The 18,532-nt window shown below is 37.1% G+C and overlaps 1 protein-coding gene across 1 annotated transcript in view; it reads left to right on the top strand.

The window, feature by feature from the left end:
- Window positions 1–5,282: 5,282 nt before the first annotated feature.
- The window catches only part of snrka (SNF related kinase a), a 32,399-nt gene continuing 19,149 nt past the window's right edge, over window positions 5,283–18,532 (top strand). The window contains exons 1-2 of the mRNA XM_060870143.1: window positions 5,283–5,524; window positions 10,881–11,597. Coding sequence (XP_060726126.1) covers window positions 11,009–11,597 — 589 coding nt within the window. The 5' untranslated portion in view covers window positions 5,283–5,524; window positions 10,881–11,008. The remainder of the gene's footprint in view (window positions 5,525–10,880; window positions 11,598–18,532) is intronic.

Here is an 18,532-nt window from a genome sequence, read left to right as displayed (position 1 = left end):
AGTGTTTTATTTCTCTTATACCATAGCAATTTGCCAATAATATTTTTTCTTTGGTAAATAAAACACTTTTTAAACCTTTTAGTATTGGTAACAACAACAATAATAATATAAATAATAATATAAATAATAAATATAATACATATTGTAGAGCATCCATCATCTTTTTTTGGAAAGTCAAAGTGCTTTTGACACAAAGTATAAAATGCACAAGTCAAGTAATGTGTATAAAAATATTTATCCTTATCCACTGTAAAGCAAAAGTTTAGTTTAGCTGGCAGATAATTGATTCTTTGCTGTAGTTTTGTTACTGTTATTTTCTGGGGCTCTTTTAAAGATTGATTAAATGGCATCTTAATTTCTGCTAGCAACTGATATATTTTAGCCCAAACTCTAGCAGGGAAGTTAAGACTTGGCAGTTTACTGAGATAGATTTCAGATAAGGACCGTGTTCGCATCCAAAATCAACACCAAAATAGTTGCTCTATTACAAAATCAGTCTAATAATTTTAAAAATGTGGACTTCATGGATTGGGTCCATGAAGATCCCTGGTCAAGTGTCTCCAACCTTGCTAGACATTACAGCAAGAGAGGTTGTGCTGTTACAGGTTTCACTAATAAAATGCTATACTAAATCTTTTAATCTTGAAAAAAATGTAAATAAATGTTCTCATATGTTATCATATATTATTGACCTTCCAACAACTGTGCTTAATGTGCTACTATATTTTGCGATTATGTCCCTGTTTGACTGATCTGGCAGTGATGTTTTGTACAGTATGTTATATTAACAGTAAAAGCAGTTAACAATAGATTTTCAATAGATAGATTATAATGCATGAATTACTTCCTGTAGTGGGTATGATAATGAAAATCTATATTTACTGCATTTGTACCCTTATCCAGAGCAACGTATATTTTTATCTCATTTTATATTAGTAATTGAGGGTTAAGGGCCTTGCACAGGGGCCCAGGAGTGGCAGCTTGGTGGACCTGGGGTTCAAACTAACAGCCTTCCTGACAGGAGGCCAACAACTTAACCAATAAGCTACAACACCCCCTTTGACCCGTTGGCTCAACACCTTACAAAAAACTTGTCAGAGAGAACTGTCTCATTTCTAGGTCTTGATGTATAAATAACAGAACCATAAATGTGTAGATTTATTAATTAAATTCAAACGTTATACATTAGCCTCCCAAGGAAATCAAGATGTTAAAATAGCAAGTACTACGTACATTCTTTTTAAAGAAGAAGCTATTCTGATTCCAGTATGTAGCCATACCTATAACCTACGGAGTTGAATTTCATTGTTCTTTTATGTTTTCAGACCATTAAACTATAAAGTTATAACAGAAGCCAGACAGTTATGTTACGTTACAGTTAAATCCTTCTTCCTGCTTCTACTAACATCCTTAATCCTTGATTAATTCTTGTGGCGTCAACAGTGCAAACAATAAAATGTAGATCATTATACACTTTTTTATGCATACAAAAGTCATGAACCTTTTGAAAAGCTGCTCTGTTAAAACGATCAATGTTGTGCCAGTGGTTTAATGGTTTAACCTTATTACCACTCGGACCCCTCCAAAGTGTCCAACAAGTGAACCTTACACAGACCACCTTAAGAGTTCGTCTGATTGTGGTTAGTTTGTGGTTCATTTTGTGGTCCATTTGATTTGTGCATTGTGAAAACAAATTGGTCTCCATCCACTTCTCATTTTGCTCTCTAGATAAATAACTTCAGAGTTGCTGTACAAACTTAGCTCCAGATTTCTGATATCCAACAGTTAAACGACTCATATGGCTTTTTGTGAGGTCTTGGGGTCCCACAACAAGGTCAGCATTGACCAGTAGCAACATGAAAGAGTAAACAAGTACACAAGCAATTATTCTATAAAGCTTAATTTGTTTGGCAACCGTTATTGTGTATTAGTATACAGACTGTGTTCAGTTCTCATGCAAATGATCGCATTATGTAATGCATCCATTTTGAATGACACTTTTTATTGTTGTACATATTCACTATAAAACTGTGGACTATGGTAAAGAAGTTAAGGTGTAAACAACAAGTATTCTGAGATCTTATCAAGTCCCCTTTTGAGCAAACTTGTATTGAGAACAGAAAAAGCACTGATGTCATTTGCAGCTACTTCCCCTTTGGGTCCACATTTACAGGATTGAATATAGTGAGAGTATTTATTAAGACAAAAAAGTATGTGAAAACATGCATATTTCTTCTGACTGACTTTTAGCCATTACTGTCTATTTGCCTGGTACTGGTACCAATGTAGTGGAATTTCAATTATACATAATTTTACAAAAAAAAATAAATAAATAAAATAATGTATAGGGATTATTCAAAAATGGATTTGATACTTCCCTAATTTTAAAGCTTTCCCATTTTACATGCCTATTCAGAATGAGTGAAATCCATGCATATATGCTGGAGCTCTCTTGTGTATATACGAATGTGATGCCCTCTGCAGTCTCAATTGTGGAGATTTTTCCACTATGTCTACACCATGAACTACTTTAGAAGTGTTCACTTACTCTGAACATCTGACTGAACGTTCAAACATGAATCATTCACCATTTACAACTAACACTCTACTATGGAAAACACCTCATTAAGAGGTTCAGTACTTAACTCTGTGTGAGATTAGATCATGAGATTAGATTCTACTGATATTAAACTTTATGCATTTCTTTATATGGACAGGTTATGCTGAATAATACTAATCACTTATAATCAATGAATCATTCATTCATTCATCTTCTACAGCTTATCCGAACTATCACGGGATCAATGAATCAGTTCCATTAAATATGATTATTTTTGGCTATACACTATTATTTCATTAAAGAGAAAAATATATTTTAAGGGCCGGTTGTTATTTAGAATCAGCACTAGATGGCAGTCGAGTTCTAAAGAAAAAATAAAAGGCATCAAGTCTGTTTTTATTTGTACTGTTAAAACCTAGGCAAAAATAAATCACATGACAATTCATGAACATTTTATTGAGATGAAAAGCCACAGAGTCACTTATGCTACAGTTTGCTTTCATTGGGTTTCATGGGGTAATCTTTCTGGTATAGTTACTATTCCCAAATTAAGATGTATAGCCCTAAATATTACACTTGTTGATTTTTTTAAACATTGTGCTATTTAAATCCACTAAATACAGCTAAGCCCAGAGTAAATTAAGGCTTAGTATAGACCACATTTTCAGTTGACTGGATAGAATAATCCCTGGCTAGTGTTTGTTCATTGCCAATATCTGTCTAACCAAAACATCTGACTACCTTTAAGAGATGTTCTTACTAGTATGTGCGCTCTTTTTAACAAACCATTAATCACTCTCTTGTATGTGGAAAATGCTGATACACACACATTTAGGTTAGATCCAGAAACAATTCTAGCAAAATTCTAGAAATCCTTACCACTTGCTTGCAATGAAACAAAGAAACAGACACAGAATATTATGTCTGATAACCTACATGGATATTAAAAGGCACAAACTGATTAAAATACCAACCCTGGCTATTTTATTTATTATCTTTGTGCTGTTATTATTCCATGGGCTTAACTCAATATTGATTGTCAAATGTGCTAAGTATTTGGAAATCAGTGTTCTAGAGAAACATGTCACCCTAGAAATTCAGCTCAAATTGTTTGACCATCTTTGCTAGTAGTTAAAGGTTGTTATTTGTATAAACTGTATAAACTGATCAATAAAAGTTTGACAATTTTTACTTGCATTGCTATTGTGGTATTGTTTTATAGATGACTAATCTTTGATGGAGCATGAGCAATGGTAATTTAGAAACCTTTTCTGTTTCATTTCTTCCAGCATTTAACAGCTGGCAAAGATGGGATACCACTTTCCCAGCTTGGCCTGTGATTTGCTGCTAGTACAGTGTACCTAAGTTTTAGTACCTAGTATTTTTGGAGGCTTTTAGAGGAATAAAAGTTGCAGTAAAGTCACAGCATTGAATTTTTTTTTCTACAATTAGCATCATCGGTCTTATGCAATTCTACAGTTAGTCACTATAAGTCTTGTATAAAGATTTCAACCTTGTAAAATTTGTGATGATTAAGAGAAGCTGTCTTTTTGTCTACAATGCATCAAAAAGTTGTACGGTTCTAAGGAGTGAGACAGCAGCAGACAGTGGAAGTGTACACTGATCATCCATAACATTAAAACCACCCAAAATAGCTCTGAATGATCAGAGCATAGACTACACAAGGTGTGCTGTGGTATCTGGCACTAAGACATTATCCACAGATCACATAATGGCTAATAGGTGTACATTTAATTGCTTGGTGAAGAGGTAAGTCTTTAGACTTTATATGACAATAGTTATAGTTGTTCAGACACTAAGGGGAAGTTAATACCACAACCTGGGTGCAAAGACAGAGAAGAGTCTTATGCATGTATGCTTTGTATTTGGAAGGATGGTGGGTTCATTTGTGGTGTACTAGATGTTTAAAAAGAGCAGCGGTGCACAGTGCGGTTTATTAAATGTCTTAATGCAGGTTTGCATAAACATCTGCTAAACACAGGTTGAGCTGCTCATACTGGTTGCCCATCTTTTCAACTGCTGTTATTTTCCGCTTCCTTAATACTATATTAATTAAGTCATTGATGTTTATAAATCTGGTAGCTTGTCAGACTAATCTGTTTTTTTTTTTTAAGCTGGGATGTAGGTGTGGACTGGTCTTTCGTCTTTATATGAGATGGTTCTTTTGAATCTGATGGAGCCAGTGGAGAGAACCCAGCAATGAGGGATGTGGTAGAATAGTGGTTAAGGTGTTGAGCTACCAATCGAAAGGTTGTGAGTTTGATTCCCAAGTCCACCACACTGCCACTGCTGGGCCCCTGAACAAGGTCCCTGAGCAAGGGGCCCCTAAAGGAAGGCTCCTGAGTGGGGCCCCTGAGCTGGGCCCTTAACCCTCTGTAAATGTTGGAGAACTTGAGATTGTGCATTATAGATGAGTGGCAGAGATTTGAGCTGCAATTGTCCACTCTGGAAATAAGATAAGGGACAATTTAAATAACTCTAGTAAAACGAGTTGAGAACGACGCGAACTGACCACAGACCTCATCCATGCCCCTTTATAAAAAGCCGATTTCCCAGTATGTGTGTTTTGCGAGTATTACTGTACTGAATGGGTCCGTTAATTAGCATCCTAATGCCTACGTCGACGTGACGTTCGTGTATTCCGCATGCGCAGTAGGCCGCGCTGCAGCTGTTGAGGGCGGAGAGCCGCTCGCGCAGACAGCTGCTTCCACACTAAAAGCAGGAACTGTATATATGTGTGTGTGTGTATATATGTATGTGTATATGTGAGTGTGTGTGTGAGTGTGTGTGTGAGCGCCGCTAGAGTCAAACCTGAAGCGCTAAGCTCCATTCACAAGGCTTTTGTCTAACGCCTATAAATGTGGATCAAATAACGTGATCCAGTTGTTTATTTACAGGCGCATTCGAGCATTTTACAGTTTTTAGTGTTTCCCGGAATGAGCGGTAAGTCCAACATTAACCATACATCAGTTAGCTAGTTAGCGAGCGGCTCAGGAGCTAACAAACGTTTGCTAGCCTGTAAGCTAAAGCGTGCTAACCATCAGTAATTCTTCACTGGTTTATCTGGTGTAGTGTTGTGTTCCCTGAGCTAACATATGATCTGTCTGATGTGTTAATGTCGGTGTTACTAACCCGTCAATGTGGTTAGTGGGGTTTTAAACACTACTGTGTTAATTCAGCATCACCGCCGGTCTGTGAGAGTAGCGTGCTATGTAGCTAAGTATGTAGCTAAGTGTGTGTAGCACAAAATGCTGTCAAGTCGGGATGTGGTAGCCTGGTGGTTAAGGTGCTGGATTATCAATCGAAAGGTTGTGAGTTCGATTCCCAAGTCCACCAGGCTGCCACTGCTGGGCCCCTGAGCAAGGCCCTTAACCCTCAGTTGCTCAGTTGTATAAAAAATGAGACAGAATGTAAGTCGCTCTGGATAATAGTACATACACATCTGTAAATAACTGTTTATAGTAATAGCCATATATTTTGTTACAGCACAAATCCTTCTGTAAATCTGTATATTATGTTCAAAGTACACACACATCTGTAAATTACTTCCATATTATCACTTTATTTAACTTATTTAACTCTTGTAAACACTATATCTTGCACTTGCTACTGTTGCACTCTGGTTAGACCTAAACTGCATTTCATTGCCTTGTACTTGTACATGTGTAATGACAATAAAGTTTAATCTAATCTAATCTAATAAGAGCATCTGCTAAATGCTGGAAATGGAAATGTAAGTAGGATTTGAGGTGTTTGTGTCGTGCTGATGTCACAGGGGGTCAAGCCCCTTTTTCAGCAATTTCAGAGCCATGGGACGGTGTTTGGATTTCTCTGTTAGATCCTCAAAACAAATCAGCAAGAGTGTCTAGCTCACTGTAGTCTGCGATCTGTGCTGAGCAACAGCAACGACTCAGTTCGGGTAAAGAAAGTAATCTGCAATCTGACATGCATGATTGAGTGTAAAACGTGGAGGTATAGACTGAAGCACTAAAACGCTGCTGCATCACTCCCTTTAGATAGAGATGAAATGAGTTCAATCTAACTGGTACCACTATGAATATTGTGGGTAGGAAACTGTTCACCAAAGTGAAAGTAGACCCACATGTTAATACAATAGAAATAAACTGATAAAAATTGCATCTAATAGTCAGACATTTTCCATCACCTAAGAAATTACACCAAAAGTGTCCCAAATCTTTGTTTTTCTCATTTATTTATTTATTTATTTTTTTTTATGACTTTGCGAACAGAAAGTAATCTTGATCTCGCTATGACTTGCAAGATTTGTGTGGTTGATGACATGGGATTTTTTGCTATAGACTGCAGTCTGAGTTGCATTAAAAACAAAGCATCACAACTTTGGTGGTTAATCCAAGTGAGTAACACTTGTAGCACATAAGCACGTTTTTTATGGAAAGTTGCTGAAGCTCAAATAGAACAATGTTTTTAGAGAAGTGAGTAGAGTGAAATAGAATAGTTACTAGTTACTAATAGTTAATAGTCCAGATGTGAGTTTTGTTTTCAAATTTCTTTTTGTTCTTGCAGATATTAAGATCTCCTGGTTATATTTATTTTATACTGGTTAAAGTTTTCCCAGATGATGGGATACCTTTCAGGTTGTTAGACTTCAGGCTCTGATGATGACAGTCAGTAGTTCATATCTTCATAACAGCCTTTTAAACATATTCCTTTCTTCCTTATTACTTTATTTTTTTTGTCTTGGAAGTGGCAAAATTAATATTAATGTCTCCAATTCCTGTTGATCACTTCTCATTTTACACGGTTCAGCTCATCTAATTTTTCTAGCCATATTGTTGTTAGTTTTGCTTGTGCAAACAAGAGTAAATCTGTGGCACAAATTTAAACGTGGCCTCTGCTATTGAACGGGGTCCCAAATGACATACTTCACACTATGCACTTGCACTATGTATACTGCTGTCTAGAGTATGCGTTTTAAAGGGGTAGTATTCTCTCAAATGGAACAATAACTTTTTTAATCAACTTTTTTAAATTATTATTAACTGGATGTTTTCCCCCCTTAGTGGCACATGATGTCAAACACACAAAATGGGATGCTGTAGGTTTTATCAGAATACAGTGAATTTTTAAAATAGATCATTTTTTCTTATCCAGTGTCAGCCCTTGGTAGCCCTGCCCCTCTTCCATTACGTAAGCAAAGCTACAAGTGTGAACACGTACTTCTTGTAGAAACGTACTTGTTTGAATTTTCAGCGTGATCACACATTTCACACTTCTACAAAATGTTGTAAAATAGTGCACAAATATAAGATTTTTGGACACAGCAAGGTTCTATACTGCAAACTCGGCTAGCGTTAATCAGCTGCACTTTTATTAGCTATAAATCACACTCGCTTACATGGAAGGTGTAATGCAGCTGTTGAAAGCAGTGTGGAAAATGTTGAAAATCCACCTATACCGGACCCCAAAAACCTTTCAACACCTTTTAATGCTGGGTGTTATTTTCTCTCTTATCAGTTCAATAAGAAGCGTTGTAATTTGTGAGCTGTCAGTAACATGAAGGCTTGCATTTCATCTTTTACTTTTCAGCCTGTTGATATTTTACATTTTATGCTTTGCACAATTGCTCTGGGAATTTAACCAGCACTTTGCCCATAGTTTTGCATTTTTTATACGATTTTTATTTTAAACCAGTTAGATGGTAAGTGTATCGACTGTATATATTAGATACATACACTTCTCTATTTCATGATGGAACAATTGTTCAACAAAGGACCCTCATAATAACAAGGCTTGTTTAACTAGTGAGTGAGTGAGTCCTTTATTGTCCTGCCCACACAGAAGCAAGCACTTTAACCATAAGGCTTTCAATCTCATTATGATGAATTCACTACATTAAAAAAGAGAGAAAATATCAGCCCTTATGTGCAGAACAATGTAGTGGCTCAGTACTGACATTTTCTGAAATACTATAATGCCAGTAAACAGGTTCTTAAGCTACATGATTGTGCATCCCTCTTGACGTATATGTATTTTATCTGTAATTGTCAAGTGTCTCGGGAGTAAATTTACAGGCTTGGTCATTTTTAAACATCTAGGGAAAGCAGGTTGTCAGTCACATCACACCAATACCATTTGCTCCAATTCCATGAGCTCCTTTAATCACATGTGACTGTTTCTATGGCAGTATTGTTTATTGGTATTTAAAACACGTATAGAGAATGTCATTGTTGTCTCCTTGCACTTAAACCACAGTGGGCTACACCCAAAAGAAGCAACGCTTCGACAGCCACAACTGCGGTGTAATTACATATTGCTTTAAAATAGCAGAAATGAACACATTTCACACAACAGAAGTCATCAAGCTGCTGTGCATGTCTGTGGTAGAGCAAGTGGTGTGAATAGGCCTGATAATTAAACAGTAGTGTGAATGGGGTTGTGCTGAACAAATAACCAACAGCTCTGTATTCATCATCTATATAAGTTCAGAAGAAGCATCCTGTAGAATTACACATACAGTGTGGAGGTTTTAAAATGCAAAATTAAAATTTTTATTATTTTTTTTTTTAAATATTTGAATAATTATTTCAAATATTCTGTTCAGATACAGCAAGCTCAAAGCTTAATTATTATTAGCATAATTACCTTCACCAAATAATAAGCATCTCTAACCAGGAGGCTTGCTTAAATGGGGAAATGTTATAGTTATTTGTTAGAATGTCATTTCAGCATATATAAATGTGGTTTAATTTACATGTCGCTTCACTGCCTTGAGGCTAGGATCATGTCAGTCACCTCACCTATTATAATATGTTTATAACAGGTAACACTGTTGTGACTGTCCAATCCATTTTTGTGTAGTTTGCTAGGAATATTATTTTCCCCAAACTTGAGATGATCTTTTGTTCAGTCCTCGTTTTGGTCCGTTTGTAACTTGGCTACACTGAAATATAAAGATTGCCACATTAAAAAAAAATACATCAAGAGAACAGAAGACTATTTAAGCAAATGTTTTAATATAAGTTAAATTTTTAAATATTTGTTGTAGGTGTAATAAGAATAAAGCTTGATGAACTAATGTCGATGTGTAGTGCAAAGATGCATTAACAATTTTAGCAATTCTTCATAATCTGCAGTCACTGTTGCCCTAAATAAATACAAACGACATTTGAAAGCTTAGTTTTAGAAAACAAATGGAGTACGTTTACATCTGACTACTGTGAAGTATTAAATTTTGGCACTAGCTAGAAGTTTATATGCACTTAGTAATCTAGTGATGGGAAAGCTCATGAGTCACTGAGGCACTTTGGAAGGGAAGTGTGGTCTGATTGGTTACAGCCGTGTCGGAGATGGGAGTTTAGCGTGCAGAGATTGCACAGATGACAGTCATTTCAGAGTCTGGAGTGCTGGAGCTCCATTTATTAGGCCTAAACTGTGCCACTAGTTATAGCTTCAGAAACGCTCAGCGGCACAGAATTGCTGACAGAATTGAGGAAGGTGGTTGAATAACTACACGACTAGTACAGTGTACCGCCACACCTCTTTACCACATTTAGGTGTGTTCACAGTGGTGAACTGCAGTTACTACTTCAAGCACACGTGATTTTAAACATCTCCTCCTGCTCTTAGTCCACACTTTGCTATTATTATAACCCTCACTGTTCTGGGAAGTTTTTGCTCTCGATTTTGGAGTGGTGGTGTGGGGATTTGTGCTCATTCAGCGGCAAGAGCATTACTGAGATCGGTTATTGGGTGATGAGGTTTAGTGCACAGCTGCATTCATCCTGTAGGTGTTCGGTGGGGTTGAAGTCAGGACTCAGCACTCAAGTTCTTTCACTCCAACTTTGACAAACCATGTCTTCATGGAGCTTTGCTTCATTGTCAGGCTGGAACATGTTTGGAGTGGAGTTAAAGCGTGTCATTTCAAGGCCTTTCTCTTGTGTTCCAGTGGACAAGCAGAACCAGTGTCATTTTCCACTTTTCAGATTTTTGATGTTTCATGCTGAGCTGCTTGACACATGGGTATTAGTGTTTGTGCTGCTAATATTTAAAACATAAATTTCCAGGTGACATTGTTATTTAGACAGTAAAGGAAAATATTTTGAACACTGTTTCAAAGAGTGGAAGTGCTGGTGACTCACATTTGACAGTCATTCATATGTCTAATTTGTATCTCACTGTCTAGACAAACTAGACACGGGGGGAGAATCAAAGCTTGGGTTTACCATATAATTTATTCATAATATAATGTGGCTTTAATAAAAGTTCATATGGTTTCTCTTTTGTTTTTACAATGTTTCATTTTCTCTCTGATGGGCAGGATCCTGGCATGATGGGTCTGCTGTTACCAGCCAGTGTGTTGAAGTGAGCTGTCCTCTCCTTCCACTGTAAACTCCTCCCCCTGGGGTTAAACCCCTCCTCCCATCCAGCCAGGGAGCACCAGCAGTCATGGCAGGTGTGAAGCGTGGCTATGACGGCAAGATTGCCGGACTGTATGACCTGGACAAGACGTTGGGGCGTGGGCATTTTGCTGTGGTAAAGCTAGCACGCCACGTCTTCACTGGTGAGAAAGTGGCAGTGAAGGTCATCGACAAGACGAAGCTGGACTCGGTTGCCACAGGACATCTGTTCCAGGAGGTGCGCTGCATGAAGCTGGTGCAGCACCCTAACATTGTGCGCCTCTATGAAGTTATCGACACACAAAGCAAGCTGTACCTGATCCTGGAGCTAGGGGATGGAGGTGACATGTTTGACTACATCATGAAGCATGAGGAGGGCCTTAACGAGGAACTAGCTAAGAAATACTTTGCCCAGATTGTCCATGCAATTTCTTACTGCCACCGGCTGCATGTGGTGCATCGTGATTTGAAGCCTGAAAATGTGGTATTTTTCGAGAAGCAGGGTCTCGTTAAGCTTACTGACTTCGGCTTTAGTAATAAATTTCAGCCTGGGAAGAAGCTGACCACCAGCTGCGGCTCTTTGGCGTACTCGGCTCCAGAGATCCTGCTGGGGGATGAGTATGACGCCCCTGCAGTAGGTGAGTACATGGTGTATTTTCTGGATACCTGTTGGTTTCCAAAGTGGGATATGTAAAGCACAGACTGGGGGTTTACAACTGTTAAATAATTTATTATGGTAGAATTCAGAGCCCACTGTTATCAAAGTTGTCATTCTTTTACCTCACACTTATTTACTGGTTTCATGTAAATTTAAAATCAAACTTTGTGGGTCATCATCTATCCTGTATGTGGTAAGTACAGGAATGAGAAGCTCCATGACTACAATAACTAGCTAAATATTAGTATACCTATTTAAATAATGAACATAATATTTGGATAGTTTGATAAATGTGCATGAAGTACATTTCACTCTCTTTTTAAATTTTATTTTTTTTTTGGATAGCATCTCATGGTTAAAGCAGTGGTTCCCAGTCTTGGCCTTGGAGCTCCTTGTCCTGCATATTTTGTTGTTTTTACTGCTATAAGTGCTACTTACCAGGCTAAATAGGGCCATCGTGAGGCACCGGGATGTGCTGGAGCATGAAAAAAAAAAGGCCAACATTTTTAATGACTTGGCTTGGCTAAAAAAACAAAGTGTTCAAATTAATTTTGCATGCACACTCGAGAACTCTAACGTGATGCTTTTGGTTTAGTGTTCCATTTACATCTTTTACCCCTATATATAGAGTTCAGCCTTATGCAAGGGGATTCCTGGCAGCGTGCATGGCTTATGTGTTTAAGTGTTCTATGATGATCAAAATTAAATATTTATGGCACAGAAATAGTATGGAGTACTTGGTATCTTTGATTTGTTGATTGTTATTGACCACTGCATTTACACTTTTAAAAGTAATGCTGCTTGATGGATATTGAAGCTATGGATTACTGAAATAGTCTAAAGTTCCTGTGCTAATTTAGAAGATGTTCAGGTTCATGCAGAATTTGCATGTGTGTAGTGTGAGATGAGCATGTTGGAGCATGCTGATGAACCAATCATCACACTTCCCTTTCCACACATCCCCAGATTTAGCACTGCTGTTGCTTTTTTTTTTAAAGCTCTTCAAGTCCGCGTACATACACACTTTCTCTCGTCTCCTATTTCCATTTAAGTATAACGGCCTCTCTGGGTATGTCTGTGTTTCCATCGTCCATTAGTGTGTGTCACAAGAAAGAAGACAGAAGGACAGAGCGGCTGCTGGTGCTGTTTGGATTTGTAGTCTAGTCACAGTTGCGGCGATTGGCTGTTGGAACAGTTAATCCTCTCTTTGTTTGAGCTGAAGCTTCACTGCTGGAACCCTGATTAAACATTGTGTATTTGATCACACTGACATTGTCAATAAGGAGTGTGCTCTGATTGCCATTGGACTCACTGCACAGATTATTTCCGGCCTTGCTTCCTAATTGATAGCACTTTGTTCAGCATTTTGTTTCCACAACAGCTGAAACTAAACAGAAGCCTTCCAAAGTATCACTTGGTTCAGAATCAGTATATCTGTATTATATCACATAATAGCACAGACTGTTGAATGCTCAAATCTGATTGGTCAGAAGGTGTTGATTCTATTCGTATAACAGCACGTGTAACATGACCGTGTTGGGAAACATTTACGTAACATTTACGGAATGGAGTCTCTGTTGTAAGCACTTTGCAAAAGTTGCAAGAGTTTCCCAGCTCAAGACCGGGATGACGTTTACTGGTTTGTCTGTAAAATGATAAACTGCTTTTTTAGAGAGAAGGAAAAAAGCGAGGGGTGGGTCGAGGAAATGTCTGTTTATCACGGCTGTAACATAAGTGAGAATAACTCGTCCATGGAAAGTTGTAGAACATTACATTTAAGTGTATACTGATAAACTGCAAAATGATTTGTATGTTAATAAATAAACCGTGCAATTGTTGGCAAATCACTGTGTTTGTTATAAGTGGAACAGCACACTCCAGCACATGCAGTTATATGAAAATAATACACTTCAGCCTGCATAATTTTCAGATAACAGCACTGTATATTGTGTGTTATTCCTTACTTATCAGACCTCACATGTTAATATTTATTTTGTCTGATTTGATACGTAGGTTGTAGGTGTTTGTGATATAAATGCAGGATATTTGGCTCTTTTGTGTTCTGTTGCATTTAACTTCCTTGTTAGTAGAAATGCTTGTCCTTGAGTATTGGGGCTAGAAGACTGGGGTCAGTGTGACATTTTAATGATTTAATGGTTGATGCATCTGTAAGTATACTTTAAATTAATTTAACGTGCTGTTTTCTCTGTTTTTCAAATTTAAAACCAACCCCGATAAAATAATGTCCAATTGAAGTATTGTGGCACATTTTTATTCCAAAACATTTACCAAAACAAAGAGTGTTTAGCTAAATCTAAGTGTAAGCAAAGTTAAACATGTAATTTTTCTCACTGTAAAAAACAAATAAATTTTTACTGCTAAAGTCCAAGGGAAAAGTAGCTCACACAAATTTAAATCTTTCTCATTTCCGACATTGCTAATACTTAACTACCAGCAAACTCTCTTGTGGCATTTGTGCGCGCACGTGCACTGTGTTTTTACTTTTAAGCAAATACATGTTATGACTATTATCAACCCTTTGTTGTAGCCTCTTTGTTGTAAGAGGTCACGAATGTTAATAATCTAGTGACATGCAGCTCATCCTCAGTCCTTCTATACTGGCTGAGTCCAAGAATATTGATTCAGTTACTATGAGAATGAAAAGTGGAGAAAGGTAACAGGTTGAGAGCTCTGTGGTATCGAGTGCTGATTAGAAAGCACAGGAGAAGACCTGCTTACATTTAGCGCATATGGCAGAAGCCTTTATCAAGAGCCACATACAGATGTGCTGTGAATTCTCTAACAAATAATTTACTAGGTCACAGAAAAAGATTCGTCTTTTTTTTTTCTTCAATCAGTGCTGAAAGATTGCATTCAGCACTGATTGAGTTGAATGGATGCTGCTGTTGTGCATAAATTATTAGTTGACTGCCCTTTTTTATCATTATTATTATTTTGTCACAACATGTGCATGTACTGACTCTTCTATTCTAAAGGAAAACCATCATCGGAAGCCTTAGTCTGGCTGACTGTTGGTGTATTGGTGTAAAAGGTTTTTTATTTGAATTTTATTTTTATATATAAAGTTTTCACATAATGGGTGATTGAAACCGACACCAGCCTATGATATGATAGTGATAGTGAACCGACACCATGATAGTGATAGTGAACTGACACCAGCCTATGATAGTATGCTGCGCATCTCCCGCTGAAGTTTAGCGCGCCTTTAGTTAGAAGATGATGGCTGAAGCAGAGGAAGACGTTTGCGCTTTATCAAAGGCAGATCACCCGTGGCCTTAAATTAATTCTATATTTTCACTCCAAGATGTAAAAAATAATAGCTTTATAATGCGATGCATTCTGTGTGCACCAAAACAAACAGTCATCGCAGCTTACAAGAATTTTAAGAATTAAGAATAAGAATAAGAATTCCAGCTGTAACCTAAAAAAACACGTAGCGGTAAGTGTCAAAATTATGCCTATTTGACGGTAATTTGGTAACTATGGGCATTTTGACCTTAACGTAATACTACATTTCACACACTGTCTGAATGTGTTCCCTCATATACGCTATATCGTGCAATCCTGTGAACCCTACAAACAACATGTTCATAAACAAACGTTCATTATACGCATCTGCATTTTCATATCCATGTTCCACAAAATAAATTGAATTGCATGCTGTAAGACGTTTTGCATTTATACGCAAATCCTGACATCTCACTTACGTTTTTTTTTTTTTGACTAAGTTTTTTTTCTTTCACTAAGGTGTAGAACATATACAAAATAAAAACGGGATTATATTTTGTTTTATCCCTACCTAAAGAATACATGTACTTACTTATAAAATGTAATGAATGTAAGAATAAAGTAAATTAATCTTAAAAGGAAGAGCAGGTTAGCCAAGCACATCATTAAAACAATCACATTTTTTATATATATATATATATATATATATATATATATATAATTATACTTCAACCTGTGTTTTATATTAGCAGAATAAAGAGACTTTTAAGGAGAGGTGTGTGAAAGCTCACCAAGTACTTTGAAAATCAGGGTTTTTGCTTCATATCAATCAAATGAGAAGTAACTAGTAGTAACTAACTACTTGAATAGTTTTTTCATCGGATACTTTTTTACTCTTACTCAAGTAACTATTAAGATTGTTACTTTTACTCTTACTTGAGTAAATATTTCCATAAGTACTTTTACTTGAGTACAGATTTTGGACACTCTACCCACCTCTGATTGTAGTTGATTTCCAGAATTTAGATGGCAAGCGAATGTTTCATTCACTTTACAGCCCATACTGAAGCCTGTTCTCAGATTTAATTTGAACAATCTCAGTAATGTTCATGAAGCCAAGCTAATTTATTAGTGTAAGAAGAGCTACGAAGCTCATTCCTTAATACTCATTAATTTGTCACTTCAGCACAGCCTTAGGAGAGATTGGAGAATAATGAGTCGATTGATGAGTTAGTGGTTTGAAATGTACTTTTTGTTTGCTGCTGCTTGCAGAATTCTAAAAGAAACTAACCCAGCTGGTTTAGCCCACATTCATACAGGAAGTGGTTGCTCTGAGTTACCTGGAAATGAGGTTTGAAGTGCTTTAGTTCAAAGTCTCCCCTCTAGAGCAAACACGCTACTAATCCCTGCTTTTATCAAGCTACCTGGCCCAAACCTACATGTTGTGTTTGATAGTAAAAACACTTTGCTTCTGTATTTTCCCATGTATAGATTTTTACAATTAATTTTTTTGTGTGATTTGGCTTTTTGTTTTGCTCTTTATTACTTTAAACTAAACTTCAGTAATGAAAAAAATACAAAAATGTTCACATTATTGATGTGTATGACTAAAAGACAACGCAGTTGCGCACAATTTTTGTCCTTGTTCCTGTTGTCGGCTGACACGTACTGTCCTCGGCGTACTGGGTTGAATTATCCGTCTTGTCTGTGTACCATGTGTGTCAATGCAGGACGTGTGGTTTAAACTATAAATAGTGCAGTCAACTGATCGCTATGACATAACTGTCCTGATCATGTCTCTGGCTGGAGTCACTTTTCTTCTGGACAGTGGCTACACATCATCAGCAGTAATGTTTTCTGCTAAAACTAACGTTGGTGTTTTTCGAAGTGCACTTTTTCTGGCAGCTGTATCAAACTTGTGTATTAATTTTTCAGATACTTTATTTATTCACAGTATTTTATTGGTGCTGATATCTAGCTTGAATTTGCACTTTCTGTCTTCTTGCGTTTCTATCTTTATTGTACCAAGTTTCCCTGAAATCCAATAACATGTACAGACCATCCATGTTCAGGCTCAGGTGTGTTGGAGTGGAGAAACAACAAAAGATAGGATGGAGAAACTCAATTTTTGACAGGATGGTTAGATATTGTGCTGACAGAGTGAAAAATTAAGGCTAAAGGATCTATTTAATGTGTGTCTGACTGGATGTTCTGCAAAATTCACACCATGGAAATGATTTTCAACAGTGAATAACAATAACAGCACTTTTGTCCTCTATTTTCTCTCATTTAAGCCATTATTATGTCAATCTAAAATACAAATAGAACAAGCATACAGCTGTATATTGCATAACTGCAACCTTTTTTTGGGTGTTTATTATAAAAAACACAGCCATTGATTAATCATGCAGCCATACAAAAGACCAGGGTTATGAAGCGCTGATCTAACTGATCTTTTCTCTACTCATTCAGCCATATGAAGTCAGTTAGACATTAATATTAGTTTTGCAGCAGTTTAATGGGACCACACAGTAGCCTACATCTGTTTGGCTGTGTGAGTGAGCAAGGAAGAAAGAAAGAGAGCGATCAACTGTCCTCCAGGCATTTAGTGGTTACACGATAGCTCGGCTTCCCGCTATGGCAGTTCTCAAGTGCTATAAATTAACAGCATATGTGTTTAGTCCAGGTCTTTCCCAACACAGCAACCAGACTATAGTTCTGTCACTATGCAGATTTATAGTACAGTATGCATGTTTCTGATTTACTGAGTGTTAATTAGCTTGGGCACACAGTTTTAAGATACTTTTGAGAAAGGTGTTCACTTAAGACTTAGCTTAGAGACACTAAAAACTGTCACTTTTGCATCTGTTCAACTGCATTTCAGTTATACAGGTTTGCTTTTCATTTCTCTTTAAGCCAGCATTCGTGTATATGGCTCAAGTTTGAAAATATGACTTGGATTTTTTTTCTGCAGGTGAAGTTTGAACAATTCAGACAAGGCAGTAGACCACTAACTGTAATTATTCCATTCAGTGACATTTAAAATGAGGTCAGCTCACCATCCAGTGCACAGCACTGCACAGCTCTCTCCGGCTTCCCTCAAAGCATCCACCACACTCATTTGCCTTGTTTTCATTTATTACTGAGCTCATGGTTCTGGGCTAGAGGCAAAGGTTCCCATGCTCAGAAATTAACGGCGCATCTAAATGGGGTTTTAACTCTACAGTCTTTCTCACTTAGTTGAAATAAGGCGAATAGTTACGCAACAGCTAACATAAGATGCGATAAGATGATCCCAATAAAATCATGACTGAATTTATGCCATCTGCAATTAAAGAAAATTACTTTATTCTGTGTACATCAGTATGTGGAAAATGGTGTAAGCGAGCTTGAGGTAATAAAGTTTTTTCTGTCCATTTATATTTTGCCATCACCACTAGTACATTTGGAGCTTCTCTGTGATGTTTGTGTTATTCCATGCATCCTGTTATTGGTGGCTTTTAGACAAGCATCAGAATTTTCAGGTCAGGATCTCAACTTGTAACAAAAGAATCTCAAAGAGAATTGTAAGAGCTCTGATTAGTGATCTCTTGTTGTGATAGGAAGTTAGTCCTAATAAAGACCAATTAAATTATTTCAGAGGAGTAACTAAGCGCTTGAAAATGA

The sequence above is a fragment of the Tachysurus vachellii genome, chromosome 5, assembly GCF_030014155.1.
Source record: "Tachysurus vachellii isolate PV-2020 chromosome 5, HZAU_Pvac_v1, whole genome shotgun sequence".
NCBI classification, from domain to species: domain Eukaryota; kingdom Metazoa; phylum Chordata; class Actinopteri; order Siluriformes; family Bagridae; genus Tachysurus; species Tachysurus vachellii.
Note: the sequence above shows the minus strand (reverse complement) of the source record. Positions and strands in the feature narration are given on the sequence as shown.